This window comes from Leishmania martiniquensis, chromosome 19 (genome assembly GCF_017916325.1).
Source record: "Leishmania martiniquensis isolate LSCM1 chromosome 19, whole genome shotgun sequence".
Taxonomy (NCBI): Eukaryota; Euglenozoa; class Kinetoplastea; order Trypanosomatida; family Trypanosomatidae; genus Leishmania; species Leishmania martiniquensis.
The window spans coordinates 544,289-559,777 of record NC_090154.1 but is presented as its reverse complement, the minus strand read 5'-3'; the positions used below and the strand labels follow the sequence as shown (position 1 = coordinate 559,777).

At 59.7% G+C, this 15,489-nt stretch overlaps 4 protein-coding genes across 4 annotated transcripts; all 4 read right to left on the bottom strand.

The window, feature by feature from the left end:
• Positions 1–509: 509 nt before the first annotated feature.
• LSCM1_06315 (uncharacterized protein) lies at positions 510–2,765 on the bottom strand (the record flags this gene model as incomplete). The annotated part of the gene is made up of 1 exon (XM_067323746.1): positions 510–2,765. One exon carries the CDS (start codon positions 2,763–2,765, stop codon positions 510–512), a length of 2,256 nt encoding a protein of 751 aa, XP_067179375.1.
• Positions 2,766–4,497: 1,732 nt separating this feature from the next.
• LSCM1_06314 (uncharacterized protein) lies at positions 4,498–4,857 on the bottom strand (the record flags this gene model as incomplete). The annotated part of the gene is made up of 1 exon (XM_067323745.1): positions 4,498–4,857. One exon carries the CDS (start codon positions 4,855–4,857, stop codon positions 4,498–4,500), a length of 360 nt encoding a protein of 119 aa, XP_067179374.1.
• A 2,210-nt stretch (positions 4,858–7,067) lies between these two features.
• Positions 7,068–7,331, bottom strand: LSCM1_06313 (uncharacterized protein; the record flags this gene model as incomplete). Its single annotated transcript, XM_067323744.1, has 1 exon — positions 7,068–7,331. The coding sequence occupies one exon, from the start codon at positions 7,329–7,331 to the stop codon at positions 7,068–7,070; it is 264 nt and encodes an 87-aa protein (XP_067179373.1).
• A 4,026-nt stretch (positions 7,332–11,357) lies between these two features.
• LSCM1_06312 (uncharacterized protein) lies at positions 11,358–13,640 on the bottom strand (the record flags this gene model as incomplete). Its single annotated transcript, XM_067323743.1, has 1 exon — positions 11,358–13,640. The coding sequence occupies one exon, from the start codon at positions 13,638–13,640 to the stop codon at positions 11,358–11,360; it is 2,283 nt and encodes a 760-aa protein (XP_067179372.1).
• Positions 13,641–15,489: the final 1,849 nt, after the last annotated feature.

Genomic DNA, 15,489 nt, shown 5'->3' with positions numbered 1-15,489 from the left:
CGCGCGCGAGGAGATCTGTAAACGGTGCACATTTCAGTACAGCGAGGGGCCTTCTCTCTCTCTGTGTGTGCGTGTGTTTGTGGGGGAGGGGCGAGAAAAGTAATGCCATCAGATTCATTGCGCTCTCGCGCTCGATGACGCACGACGTCGTAACAGGGACAGGGACAACAAAGAGAAGTCGGCCCTGCGCGTATGGAACAGACCTCTTCTTCTGTTGGCACTGCTGTACGTGAGATATCGGTGCGTGCGCGTGCTTCAGCTTGGGTGCCTCTCCATGAATGTCTATCGCGGCGCCAGCGTGAGCCTCGACGAAGCAAGAGAGGGGGTGGGGTGCACAGACGAGCAGCAGGGAAAGCCTTTGTCACATGTGACACAGTCGCCACCGGACCTTCCGCTGTAACTTGGCCGCCAAGGGGAGCGTTCCCATGGACATGCACATGTGCACCAATGCACCCCCCCTCGCCGCCACGTACGCTTCGTGAAGGGTAAGCAGACAGCTCGCTGGTGCCTCAGTACACTGTCGATCGCAGGGCGTCCGATGGAGGAATGAGCAGTGTCACGTCACGCAATCGGCCATCACGCACGACGTGGAGGCACAACTCGAAGTAGGGCAGACATTGGGCTAGCTGCTCCTTATGCTCGGCAACACTAGGGGAGACCGGGAGAGAAGGTGAGGCAGCGGCAGGCAAGCCTGCGCCAGCTGCATTACCTCTCAGCGACGAGTGTCCGCATATCCGTCCAGCTGAAGAGCGCGCGCCACTGGTGTTAGTGCCGCCAGCCACCGCCGCCGCTGCTTCCGAGCGGACTCGTTGAAGTTCTTGATCAAGCAGAGAGTCAGTGCCTTTCCGCTCCACACCTGCTTCGTGATAAGGGGATGCGCATTTCACGAAGCGGCCGTCGCTGGCGCAGCAACCATCGCCGAGGGTAAAGCTCCGCATGAAGCCCGCCTCGATCTGTAGACGGCACTGCGCATTGTATTCGTGGGTCAGCTCCCCCAGCACAGCGTACAGCTGCGCGCGCGTTTGGATAGATTGGCGGCCGACGGCGACGAGGACATCTCCCACACTGAGTCCTGCGCGGTCGGCGAGGTAGCCATGGTACACCGTGCGCAGCCGCACTCCGATGCGCGGCTCGAGCACGTCCTCCAGCTCCACTCCAAGCAGAGGCGGTCGCGCAGTGACGGCGTAGCGATGTGGTGCGTAAAGCTCCAGCGCCTCGAGCCTGGCACGCACATCATGCAGCTCGTCGTCAGTGCGCTGAACGTGTCGGGTGGACTCGACGACAGCACGTTTGTACAGCTCCGCACTGTGCGTACAAAGAAGGGCTCGAAGGGCACACACCAATTCGCCACGACAGCTTGGAGTCGTGACCGCGTCAGTGGGCTGATCGACCGCGGAGACGCCTTCCCAAGGAGCTCTCCGATTGACTTGAGCCTCCCCCTCGGCTGCTGCATGCGAGGTCGGATGCGCCGCTCGTGCACCGACAGCAGCGTCAAGGAGAAGTGCTTCCTGCACGTCTTCGAGAACCCTTCGCCACTCAGCTTCCCATTGCTGGAGCCGACTGTCGATCCAACGCACAAGTATCGCGGGCGGTGTGCGAGCACTGATGGGCGAGGTGACAGATGCTCCTCGACCCTGAGTGAGCTCTTGCTGGGGATTGGACGGAGCGTGGCCCGCTGTAGCTGTGTATGGATCGGTAAATTCACTCCCGCTTGCAATTCGTGAAGCGGTCGCTGGTGACGCTGACAGATGACTGCTGTCAAGATCGCCACCCTCCCAGATCCACTGCAGACGGCGCTGCGGCTCATGCACGCTCGCCTCCACCGCAGCAAGATGACGCGTCAAGTGCTCATGGCGACGGTCGACGCCGTCCTTGGCGTGTTGCCTTCGCGCCGCCAACGACGCAGGCAAAACAGCGGACGACTGCTGCTGCTTCTGCTCCTCGTCGAGTTGCGCGGAGGGCAAGCAGCCTTCCGCGAGTGGGTTAGCGGGCTGGCTCTGCATGGTGTTCGTGCGACGTGTTAGCCCTGCTGCCCATTCACCCTCAGCGGCGTGCTGGGAGGGGGAGGGGTGGGGCAGTGCGCCCATCGGTTCCGACGGGGGCACCTCGCGGTGGGAAGGAGTGGTAGCATACTTGTGCGCACCGGGTTCGACACGAGAAGCTGATGGGGTCGACAACGATGCCCGCTGAAAATCGGCTGCCGGCGCGTGAGGAGAAGCAGCAGTACCTGCCCTGTGCTGCGGCGCCGGGAGAGCTGCGGGCCTTTCCTCGCCAATGCGTTGTGCATACCCGACTGCCGTCGTCTCTTTCTTCAGGCAGGCGTGCGGCGAGGCTGCTGCGCCGCTCCAGAGGGACGAGTCATCATCTTCGCTGTTGGTAGCCGCTGCTTGCCTACTCGCATCGCGCGACGTCAGATGCCCCAGGGAAGCACGAAGGTTCTCTATGTCCGTACGATGCCGCGCCACGTTGCCACAGAGGGCATCACAGACGAGCTGCTGCCGCTGCTGCGTGTCTCCCTGAAGCTTGATGTGGTGGACGAGCTCCACGTTGATGTCGATCAGGTGCTTGCACGATGACAGGAGAACCGCAAATAAGTCTGCGTACGGTCCTTGCGTATCGAAGCTGTGCTGCTCATAAAAGTCACGCAGTCCACGAAGCGTGCTAAGCTTCGAATCAAAAAATTCTCCACCGAGAGGACGATACGGTAGATTGAGCTCAGGGCCGTCACGCTTGATGTGCGGCACGAGTTGCGTAGGGGAGGCCATGGAGGATGATCTATGTGCTTGCACCCGCTCTCAGGTAGCTGTGCTCGTGAGCTCCCCTCCCGAGCGGAGGAAAACTGTCCGTGTGCAGGTGTGCGTGTGTGTGGTGGTCTAATGCACCAACGCAGGGCGAAGGGTGCAGCCCCAAATGAAAAGCGAAGATTGCGGTGGCCGCGAGAGAGGGAGAGAGAGTCAAGTAATGGTGCACGTGTAGAGGGTGGGCAAGTTCTGCAAGACACACGTCTGTCGACGCCACAGGCGTGGGTGGTGGCGGTGGCGGTAGCAGTAGCGGTATGTGGGACGGAGGTTCATAGTGTTAGAGGAGGAATAGAATATCAAGGGAAAGGGAGAAACGGGGACGAGAGGGGAGAGAGGGTGCAGGCGATCTGGATGGGGCTGTGCTGACAAGCGTCTCGCTTTGCTGCTTCTCTCATTCGGCTCATGTGCCGTGAGCGCTCCAGCCGCTTTCCATCGTATGTGCGCTTCAAAGCCACTTCTCACGTGTTCCTCGCATCTCGCGCAGCACCTCCGGGGGCGCTGTCGCAATGTGCAACGCGCTGTCCTTTGGGCTTTCATCTGATATGTCACTCTATCCCTCCCTCTCCCTCCAACCACATAAGCATCGAGCACACACACACACACACCCTACACGCTGCCTACGTTACGAGTAACGAGAGATTCCAACGGCACCGACAACACGAGGAAAACCTTTCCGCCCTCCCCACCCCTTCTTTCTCTGCGTTCAGCGCTGATCCCGTGCGCACTCGAGAGAGGAGACAAGGGCTTCGCGCCACCACATCGCCAACACGCAAGGGGGCACACCGACAGCCACGCAGCTGAACAAGGAGGGAGGGGGCCAAGAGGACCAAGATAGCCAGTCAACATCTAAACATGAGAGAGAGGGAGAGGGAGAGATCAGTCAAAGCAACTCTGTGAAGGTTCACAAATATCTTAAACACACACACACACGAGACGATACGCGAGCGCTTTGTCATGGTGAAGCACCCGGCGCCATTCTTTTTTGGTCTCTTTTTTTTTTAAACGTCGTCGCCCCTCACACCTTCCCACGTCTCCTCCTCCACACGCGCAGCGGTGCTCGGCCCATAGTTCAAAACGCCATTGTCCCCCTCGGCTCCCTAATACACACACACACACACGAACAAAAAGAAAACGAAAGGCCTCGAGCGCGTCGTTTCCGTCTCCACTCGACGCGCACCTTTCCTTGGCGGAGAAACACCGGTTGAACTAAAGAGACATCACCTCCAGGTCTGTCCTCGACCGTAGAGCACCCCTTACTCGACCCCCCCCCCCACACACACTGGTGGGCAGCGTAAAGGCCAGCTGCAGTATTCGCCGGGCTGCGCCAACATTTCGCCTGCCGTATGGATCGCACCCACATGATCACTGACGCAACGCTTTTCAGGACCTGACCACCGATGTCTGTAGCGATACATCGCTCTGACCACCCCACCTTATCACCAGCCCGACTCCAACAGGACCCGTTCTGAGCTCAACGCTGTTAAGGAACACGAAGAAGTGCGCGCGAGAGCAAAAAAAAGGACGAAGGAATATATACACATATATGTGAATGTATGTGTACACATTCGTGCTCCAGGACGCGCCCTTGCGACTGAGAAACCCTTTTCCTGTGCGTCCGCACCTTCCGCAGAGGGCCTCCCTCGAGGGTGGGGTGGGGCGGGCGGGCGCACACGAACATTTTCGCATACCCGCTTTTTCACGATCTTGCCCTTGCTCTTTGTTCGCACATCTCTAGGAAGCTCACGAGTGGCGTGTTGACCGACACCACAAATTTCACCGGCCCAAAGACGATGGGGTTCAACGTCGTGAGGGAGCCGGGAAAGCAGCGCACCGACAAGAGCTCCTCCATCGACGCGGCGCCTGACTGAGAGGCCATGCCGTCACGTGCCTGCGTGAGAGCCTGACTGTCCAAAACGTTCGTGCTACGACCCAGAGAGGACACTAAGGGGGCGAGGGAGGGTAGCCTGCGCTGCGCCTGGGCTGCGCTCTGAACGTGCATCTTCACCCACATATGACGCGGCAGCGGCGCGCTGGCAAAGACACGACGCCCGAACATTTTGAGGGTGACCGAGTGGGGGAAGGGAGCGTGTACACGTATGAGGGCCAGTTGGGCGAATTCATCCACCGCAGGGTGCTCACACTGCAGGGGAGAGATGAGAGAGAGAGGGAAGGGAAGGGAAGGGAAGGGATAGGAGGTAAGATGTATGCGGTAGGTAGGTATGGCTGTCCTTTAAGCCTTTCCTTCGCTGGCGTGGGAGGGACAGGCAGTTGCCCTTCCAGGCCAGCGATCGAGTCAGTACATTCGCCCCGATCGGCCCCACTTCTAGGCGGTGTGCGTGTGTGTGCGATCCCTTCGCCTACACAGAGGCCATATCGGCGGGCATTGACTGCCCTTTTCGTTTTCGTGTGCGCCGGAGAGCATAGGTGCGCGTGAATGCTGTGCTTGTGTACGGGCGTGGCGGGAGGCGTACTCAGGGGAAACGCGCAGTGGAAATAACGGGAGGGAGGGGACCATAAGGGTGTTGGGGTGCGTGTGTCGGAGGGTGGGGGAGCACTGGGGTCCTCTCTCCAATAAAGAAAAAAAAAAGAAACGCGTGAGGCTGCACATCGTCGGGCAGAGGAGGGACCGCACTTCCACTCGGCGAGGAGGGGAAGACTCCATCGTTCCCCGATCTCACCACGTCGTCGTGCACCGCAGGGGAGAGGAGAGAAGGGGGGGGGAACCGTACACCGATGGATCACAAAGAACAGAAGAGAAAGCAAACAGAGAGAGAGAGGAAGCATGTAAATAACTCTGCGCGCGTGCTCCGCAGAGACTGACGCGCTCGTTGGCCGACTTGAGAGGAGAGGAGGTGAGGGCGGGCGGGGCTGGCTGCGGATGGTGCACACATGAGCGATATGTATCGACATGCGGCAAGAGGGGCCAGAAAGGACGAAAGCGAGGGAGTCAGGAGGAGCGGTGTGTCAGAGAGTCAGAGAGAGAGAGGAAAAGGGGCAGAGCGAGCACACGTCAGGGGCGCGACGGGGGGCCGTTTCCATAATTGTATCCCAAACGCACCCGACAAGTTGACCCGCTATAGCGCGGAGCTAAGCTCCCCTTTCCCCTCTCCCTCGCCCCTTTTCTTCACCGCCACCCCCAACCCCATGCCGTTGTGCACACACGTCCAAACGCCTCTCCACGGCGAAGTGCTGTGAAGCGGCCGGGCAGACCACAGTCACGGCAGTGCGCCGGCTCAGTGGTCCCACTCAGAGTCCCCACGCATCCGCGGGCAGAGCGAACGCCGGGCGAGGCACGCTCGAGTCGCGCCGGCATGGGCCGCGATGAATCGCTTTGGCCTCCCCTGCTATGCGGGTGGGGGGAGGGAGGCGTGCAACGGAAGCGGGGGAAAGCCGAGGAGAGGAAAGAGGCGTTGCGACGACGACGCTGGAGAGAGGTGACGCAGTGCGAGACAGAGGCGGTGACGGCAACCCTGCAGGCGCAGGTTCCCCACACCGCCGCTACCAGCTGCCGAGATGCTTGACAGGAATATGCTGATGCGCAGCATTGCTTCTGTCCCTCTCTCTTGCACACAGGTCTCCTTCCTCCTCGCCGCACCCCCGTCCTCAAACCATGTGCAAAGGGGTTCGCACGCTGTCGATATGGTGCGCTTCAGCGCTGGCCGCTGAGCATCACGAGGGAGGGAGAAGGGGAGGGGGAGAGCAACGCAACACAAACGACGAAGAAACCAATGGAGGCGTACGCGTACACATACATCAAGGAAGAGAACTGCAGCACCTGTGCACATGATCAGATTACGAGGCGATACCCTCCCTTTTTTTTGGCAGGAGCCGCCTCGCCTCTTCCACCAGAGTGGGCACACACATCGTTGCGTGTCGCGAATCGGAGGAGGAAATGCGGAGAGGGTAAGGGGAGGGGCGATGGTGGGGTGGGGAGGATAGGGCAGTGCCCGTGGAGTCGGTCACACACGCCGACACAGAGAGAGAGAGAACTATCGAGGTCTAATGGGGGCGTCAGCACCCTTCTCTGAAAAAAAAATAATACGAAAGAACGATGTGAGCGTAGGCCTGAAAGAGCGGGCGCGTGCGCAGATGTGCACTCCTCTCCACCGGGGGGTGGGTGGGGGGAAGGGGAGGATGTGGGAATGGTGGTGGACCTCATCAAAGGCACCAAACGGCGGGCGTCGCGTTCGCCTGGACGTTTAGCGCCTCAAGAGCGTGGATGCAACACCGTCCGAGACGACTCATTGCTCTGATCTTCGACGCCTTTTACTTGGTGTACAGGTTGGGGCACACACGGATGAAGATGAGCGCAAAGATGCTGCACAGGATAAGCCATACCCCGAACATGACCGGTAGGATGATGAGCGCCAGGCGAAGCACGTGCGTATGCTTCTCCGACTCGGGCGCTCTCTCCTGCGCCTGTGCGGTGGCGATGTCGCTGCCTTGTACAAGAACGGCCTGCACGCAGATGAGAGGGGCCACGATGGCCACTAACACGCAGGCCAAGGACACAGGGCGCGGTCGTGACATCACGATGCAGCATAGGAAGCGGGGCTTCTTATCAAGAAGTGGAAGTTGCGCAGACCAACGCCGCGGGAGGAGGAGGGATCTGCCGCCCGCGACGGCTCAGCGTTGCAAACACAAACAGCGGCAGCAAAAAAAAGGCAAGTCGTCAACGCAATGCCCACCGAAAGCAGAGGACAGATGTCTGATGTACGACACCCGCTTGTGTGTGTGTGTAGACTTTACCGTGGTGCGAGGAGGACGGGTGCCGACACCTGCGGGTGGGAGCTAGGGTTAGAGAAGAGGAAGGGGAGGAGGAGGCAGCTCATAACAGCAAGGAGCAGTAAGGTGGCACAGCGTGGGGATCAGGATGGCCGAGGGCGCTATAACAAGCAGGTGCCCAGAGGGGCCACTGGAAAGCGTTCCGACATTGCTTCACTTCATGGGCGTCTGACAGCCGGTGTGTGTGTGTGTGAGGTGGTGGTGGTGGTGGTCTGCCAGACCCCTTCACACCCTCGCCGCCGTGAGGCTAGCGAGATTGTACTGAGGCGCCTATGAAAGACTCACTCAACACGCAGGCCGCGTGCGAGGTGAGGTCAGCGCACAGCTCCACTTACCACATGAGATGTGGGGGCATGACAAATACTGCTGCCACCGCCATGATGGCACGCGCGCGTTGCAGGCGGACACTACCACCACACCTCCAGACACACTAAACACACATAGCGAGGAGCGAACCTGCGACGCATGTGACATTGAAGGAAAGGGAGAGCGTGCGGGCGGACGCAATCCCCCAAAAGACAAGGCCGGCCTCTCTAGATACCTCCTATTGGCGTCATCCGACAAGGTGGAGGGGTATGCACCAGGAGGCGCGCTTGCGTTTTTTCTTTTTTCGCGCGTGTGTGTGTGCCGGTAAGCCGTTCCATATGGCAGAGAGACACGCAGCTGCCTCGACCACATTCAATAGATGCACGGCGGTGCAGCGAATCGATGATGATCAACATAAAAGCGAAATGAGTATCGTAGGCATTTGGCTCCAGAGCGAAGTTGACGACACGGGAACTGCGGCGGCTGGCACAAAGACTCGATGCACCGAACGCGCGGGGGAAGCAACAGAGAGGAAGAGGGGAGTGAAAGCACACACACACACACACTAATCCGCTCTGGACAGCGAAGGGAGCGGAAGGAGAGAGGCCTAAAAACTGCGAATGTGCTCACTTGTGTCTGTATTTGTGTGTCTGTGTGTGTGTGTGTGTGCTTATGGACGTCTAGGCGTTGGCGCGTGCGTCAGACTCGTGCCACAGCTAAAAACACGGTCCGCGGAACGCACCTTTACGTTACAAGGTGCCACCAAGAGATGCGTACGCTAGATCCACGGAACCGCCGCTGGGTCCTCGTTCAACCGCCGCTCTGTCAGTCCAGTTGGCCGCCGCACCGAGTCGCTGAAGGCCACAGCAGTGTCGCTCATCCTGACGGCCGTCGGCATAGGCCTTCGACGCGCCGTGTCCTCCTTTTTGTTAGGCGACTGGCAGTGGCTGCTGCTGCCGCCGCCGCCGACGCTCGCCGCCTCCACCGCAGCGGTGCTACTTTCGCCGACGCCACTGTCCTTCTCCTCGCGGAGCTGATCGTATTCCACGTCCCACGCTGTGCGGCCAAAGTAGATGTGAGCTGCTCCGCCCACCGGCCGAAAGCTCCCAGTGAACGCGAGAAGTGCAGAGCCGATTCCTATCAGAGACCCGGCGATGATGTCGGAGAAGTGGTGCTTATTGTCGCGTGTGCGACTCACCGCGCACATGACGGCGACGATCAGCGGTGACAGGCAAATCATGAGCCGCGTAAAGCTGGCTTGCCGAGCGAATGGCCGCAGGTGCGCCATAAAGAAGAGAGAGACAATGGTGAAGACCGCAAAGGACGTGCTGCTGTGCCCGGACGGAAAAGACAGTCGACCCTCTTTCAGTGGCGGGTGCGCATCCATGAGGGCGCAGTAGTACTCAGGGTTTGTTTGTGGGTCGGGCAGGCTCGAATTGGAGCTCGTGTACCCGGCCGCCGTGAGCCGGCTGAGATAGTCAGGCCGAAGCCGGCCGGCGTACACTTTGAGGACCGCCATCACGCAGAACTGCAGCCCAAAGGACCACACCTGTGCGCGCAGCCACGGGTACACGAGACCACGGCCGGTCTGTATCTCGCGGATACGCAGTGGCCTCATGTCCGCTGGGGCGTCCATATCAGCGTACGCGCCGCCGTCGACGCCCATACCGGCGTCGGCGCTGCCGATGCTGTACCAGTCGAGCGGCTCACCAATCAACGCCTGCAGCGGCCGCACGAGGTACCAAACGAACACCAGATAAAATGCCATGGCCAATAGCACCATAAGAACTAGCGAGTACGTGGGGAACGTGTCGTCCTTGCTGGGGTACGCGATGGTGGCATCATTCCACGTGAACGTTCGGCAGTGCGGCTTCACCAACACTGTGAATGTGATGGCGATCACGAGCATCACGGCCAGGACGATCCAGTCGAGGAGGTGGAACTGGTTCCAGATATAGTAAAACTTCCTCTTGCTGATTTCGACCATGGTGACAGGCAGGAGATGCGGGCAACGAGGGGTGCAGGGGGAGGGGCGGTGGTGGTGGTGTGCGACACCTCGGGGCGTGCATGTGCTGAAGGCCCGAGATGAGCTCTGAAGTAGAGGAGAAGGAAGGCAAGCCAGCCCCTCCCTCTGCTGGCAGACTGCAACTTTCAGCCGGAGACGGGGGAGGGAGGGAGGGAGAGGGTGTGTGGTGAGCGGCAGGAAAAGAAACAGACGGGTGCTATGCAAACTGTCTGCAGAGTCAGAGGGGGGGCGAGCGACTAGGCAGAGGGTAACGTATCATCTGGTAGCGTGCGGGAGTACGATCCCAGCGAGGGATGAGAGGCGGGGGTGGGGGTGGAGGGCAGGGCATACAGGCAGGGCACAGGATGCCTCAGAGGGCCCTGGCCAGGGGGAGGCGCCCCGCGGATGCCGGTGCACCGCCCACCCGAGTCCCTCTGGGGGTGGGGGGCCGACGGCGCAGCGCGCATGCGGCGGAGGACAGGATGAGCCCGCTAGACGCGTGGCTCGCCTCGGCGGCTGGACGGCTCGTCGTGGGCGGCCAGGGTGTAAGCCGTGTGTGTGTGTGTTTGTCTGTGTAGTAGTGGCGGAATAGACACGTTGAGGCGAAGAGGCATTGCCTGCAGTGTGGATCAGGAGATAAAAAAAGAAGAACGAGCCATGTGGCCACAGACGCATCGCGGTGTGCGCGCAGAGCGATAAGTGCGCGGCACAGCATTGCCCGCGTGGTCATTAAAGCGCAAACTCCTCACCAGTAGGCAGAAAAGACCCGAGGTGAGACAGGGTCGAGCCGCACTGGTAGTCACTCCTCCCTCCTCCCCCTCCTCACACGCCCATATACACACATATATATATGTATATGCCCCACCGTATGTATGGCACTTGTGTGCACCACAGCTTCGGTCTCTGAGGTGCCACTCCATTCAGGGACATGGCTGCTGAAGTGGGAGAGAGGATAGAGCGCTTTACATGCCCTACAGCACTGGAGGGGTGACTCTGTGAATCACCAGAGAGCGGCTGTTCGTATGGCAAGAGTACGAGGCTGCTTAGATTCCTCTCTTAGTCAGCGTGGGCCCTATGGTGAGCCACACACGGAGCCCCTCCCCCCTCTCCCCCCGGTTCGTCCACAGGAACTGCAGAAAAAGTAAGTGAGAGGCATTGATGCCAGGTGAGGGGTGGGGAGCGCTGTCAGGCAGGAGGAGGTCGGGGGGTGGGTAGGTAGGGCGCGTGTAGATTGGAAACGGCTGTGCGCACCCTGAAAAACGAAGGTAACAGTAAGACAGGTAAAAAGTGCGCGCGCGCGCACACACAATATCTATATCTATATATAGATATATAGATGAATACTGAGGGGAGAGACGCTTGCGGTGGATGTGGGATACGACTACGAGGGGATGAGGGAAGTGGAGAGGAGAAGGACGCCTCCCAGGCCCCGCCCCATGTAAGCGCACGACCACTTCTCGCTACCGGAGGTCGTACTTTATTTTCAGTTGCTGCTCCTCGTATGCTCTCTGGTCACGGTGCTGCACTGCAATTATCCCGATGCACAGAAAGAAAAACGTCATGACAGCCGTGTACAAAAGTGATGTGTTGTCAATCAGTTGGTGAACGGTTAACACAGCGCCTTTCGCACCGATGGAGAAGCCAATGGCGTTCGCCACGGCGAGTTCAATCAGCCCCAACTGCGCGCCGAATACGCGCAGGTACCGCCATACAAGCGGTGAGCGCTTGAGCCGCAGCGCCAGCGGATTCTTGGAGGAAAAAAACTGTGTGACGACTATCTCCGTCATGAACGTGAGGCAGATAATCACGGCCCAGAAGAGCAGGCGCAGCTCGATGTCGTGCCAGATGGCAATAAAGAAAAAAATGGGCAATATGGAGAGCAGTTTCGTGCGACTTCCACCCATCGGGATGTACATGTACCGCACGATCCACAGGTTGAAGGAGGCGTGCCAGTCGCGCCAGAAGCTTTGGATGCTCACCGCGTTGGCGAAGCAGCGCGGCATGTCCTCCGGCGGGTCGAAGCCGTCCAGCAGCGCACAGAATCGGAAAAAGCGCCAAATAACGCTGAACTTCAGCCACAGGAAGGCTAACGAGAAGAAGAAGAGGGACGACTTCTCCTCAAGGGTCATCTGCTCCAGGACTGAGCGAGTGGCCGTGGCTGCCGCCGCCGTGGTGGTGGCATTGACGGCGCTGGCTATGTTTCGCATTTCACCCCACGCTGGCGAGCGCTCCGCGGACATCGCCATCGCCCCCGTGGTGATCGTCAGCGGCCCCGTCGGGCCTGGCACCGACGGAGCTGCCCTCACTTTGACCGCACCACTGGCAGCCCCCTCGGTGGGTGCCGCAGCGGGGGTCAGCAGCATGGCCATGATGGGCACGTAGTGCAGCAGCGTGACGAGGAGGGTAGTGTGGCAGAGAAAGCGAAATCCATATCGCCACAGAGCCGTACTCGACATGCTCTTGGCTCGGTGGTGCTGATAAGACACGTACGCGTTGAAGGATGACAGCGGCCCGGCCATGAAGAGAGGCAGGTACAATATATAGCCGAGGTAGGCGGTGAGGGTGAACTCTTCCACGTGTCGCGGGCACTCTGTGCGGCACTTGTAGCACGACAGCGCCTCCGGCGGGAGCGAGGCGGCCAGGTGGCGCTGCTGGTCGCGTATCTGGGCACATGCAATGCATGTGCGTGCATGCCTCGCCAGTGACCTCTGCCGCCGCTCCTCGCCGCAGCTTGCCGACTCCCAGAGGTCATTGTTGAAGGAGATCATGCGCAAGACTGACATGTTGTACTGGGTGCTCCATCCAATCAGAGGCGTCCACAGATTGTCCAGAAAGCCCAGCCCGAACCAGCCGAACCGATACCCGTGCGAGTAGAAGTTCAAGAAGAGAACGGACACGTGCCACACCCACATCACCGCCATGGACGCTCGAAAAGACACCCTCTTGTAGAGCGGCGCGATGAGGTAAAAGTTGAACAGCATCAGCGCCACTCCGAAGAGGAAGCCTGGCCCGCACAGACACAGCGCGATGAGCATGCCAGAGATAATGTGATGGACTTGAAGGGCAGACATATCTTTGAGCGCCGGGGGAAGAGGACCGAAGGTACCGCTGTCGTTAGTTCCGTCGCAGGTAACGTTCTCTGTGTGATGAGTCCCTGAAGCCAAGCTGCCAAGCTCCTTCCCGTCGCCCGAAGAGTTGGGGATGGCCTCCCTGACGATGGCCGCTTGCTTCGACGCAGCAGTACGTCGCAGTCGTCGAGAGATCATCAGAAACAGCATCAAGTACGGCAAGGCTGGGGGGACGGCAACCACGAAATAATAGAGCTGCAAGTCCGTCACATCGACGCCCGTGCTGCCGAGCCAGCGGTACAACGCCCACGGTGGCCTGAGGTTCGCCTTCAGTTCTTCGTGATGGCCAGAGCCGACACGGTAGAGCGGGTAGAGGCAAACAGTAAGGAGAATAGCGATGACGGACACGACGCTGGCGATGTACTCTAGTGAGGTACGTGAAAGGTACGTGTGGCTGGTCGAAGATGTGGCATCGGCCGCTGCGGCGCGGCTCAGAGGCAGAACGATGTCCATATCGTCATTCTTGCCTCCCCCTGCGTTACCGGTCCCCTCGCTGATGCTGCGAGTCGGCGTACTGCCGGTGAGCGTGGCAGTCGCCGCCGTTCCCGCCGCCCATGGGCGAAGAAACGGGGCGCCGTATTCTTTCGGTGACGTTCGAAGGGAATCGACCTCCATGCGAGCTTACACACGCTATGAGTACGCACGCACGCACACACACACACACACACATACACGCAGGCAAGCGGGAGTCGCCTGTGCCCGAATTTCACGAGGCTCTAAGCGCGCGGCCGCGTAAATGGGTGCTGGTGCCTTCAAGTCAATACGGTGTGAGAGAGGTCGTACAAGTGAAACCTATGAGGCTCGTCTGAATGCTCACCGGCAAACGAGCGGAACCTTTTCCTGTGTTCTTCGCGGTGTGCAGGCGAAGTGTGCGCATGCTGGAGAGAGGGTGCAGCGAGGGACTCGGAAGTGCTCTTCTTCATGTGGAACGCGGAGATGACAGCCACGGGTACGCCGACAATGTCCCCCTTCCTCCACCAGTGGCGTCCAGAAACGCCAACAGAGCCTTTGGCAGCATCATCGAGAGAGGCGAAGCGTTGAGCGTTTGTGTGTATCTGTCGGCGTGTGTGTGTGTGTGTGTGTGCCCGGGGAGGGCGTGGGACGAGGCGGGTGGTGGTGATGGATGCTATCAGGTACACCGAGGGCTAGAAGCAGCGGTGCTTGACGATGACGGGTGGTCGCAAGACGCCGCCACACAGCAGTCTTGCCGCTACGTGTGCGGGTGCGCAGGACACGGCCCCCCTCTTTTCCCACGGGTACAGACACAAATGGTATGCGACCTTCACTCTAGAAAAGAAAAAAAATAGGAGACGAGCAGCAACACAACACACAAAAAATATGTTCCACTTCGCCCGTCCGAAACGATGTGAGGAGAGGTGAGTACACCGCCACTGTGACACCTGAGCGGTGCGTTCAGAGTTCTACATGGTGTGAAACGGCCTCTCCTGTGCAGCACATGCGCTGTGCCACGGTGCTGCTAAAGTATGGCGCCAAGACGCTTCGATCCCTCAGCTTCCGTATGCGTACCTTTACATGTTACGTACGTTCGCGGATGGCAGACTCTTGGCCACATGCGCTTTCTACCAAAGACTGTGCCCCGGGAGGTGGTGGTAGTGGTGGTGGCGGGGAAACGGCGAGAGAGGCGGGTGGGTGGGAGCTGACGAAAATGTCCCAGTCCCGCCAACCGAACGACAGCAGAAGGGACGCCGCAATGAATAGATGTTTACCCGTAAGCGGCCCGTCGGGTGGAGGGGTTCTGCTGCCGTGCTATTGACCCTCTTGACCTGGAAGCGAGAGAGCGGATCTGCTCCACGCACGCGCAAAGACTGACAGACACGTACCTTTGTATGACAGTGTGCCTTGCTTGCACTGCGGGAACTTCGCTGTCCGGCTTCTAAGCTCAATCGCCGGAGACAGCGTGCCTGCAAGAGACACCGAGACCCGGCGTAGGGCGAAGGGGAGTGGAGGTGCGAGGAGGCCACCAGCGACGTATCTTCGTCGCTGCATACCCCCCCCCCACCCACACACATACACGTACACATGCACATACACGCGTACCCTTATTAGGCACAAGAGGGACATAAAAAAAGCCCCAACGCGAAAACAAAAGAGGCCCAAGTGCTGATGTGGCGCCATCGACACTCTTCGCACAGAGAGAAAGAAACAGAGGGAGGCGGGTGGCGGGGGGGGGACACGCCAACGCAGAAGAGAAGCGCCGTGTCAACTGAGCCCTGCCCGCCGCCGCCGCCGCCGCTGTTACCTCAATCTGTACAGCAACTTCGACCGTGATGCCTGCTGGCGAGCCATGTCGCGGTCCATCACCGCCAGCGCCGACAAAGCAAGCAGGAAAGCAAGGAGACCAAGTGTGAAGAGGGGAGTGAAGCTGCGAAACGCCCGTGCAATGAATTCATCCGCATCCACCGACGCCACCGTTGGGCCGCGCTTCACCACGGTCGCCTCGGAG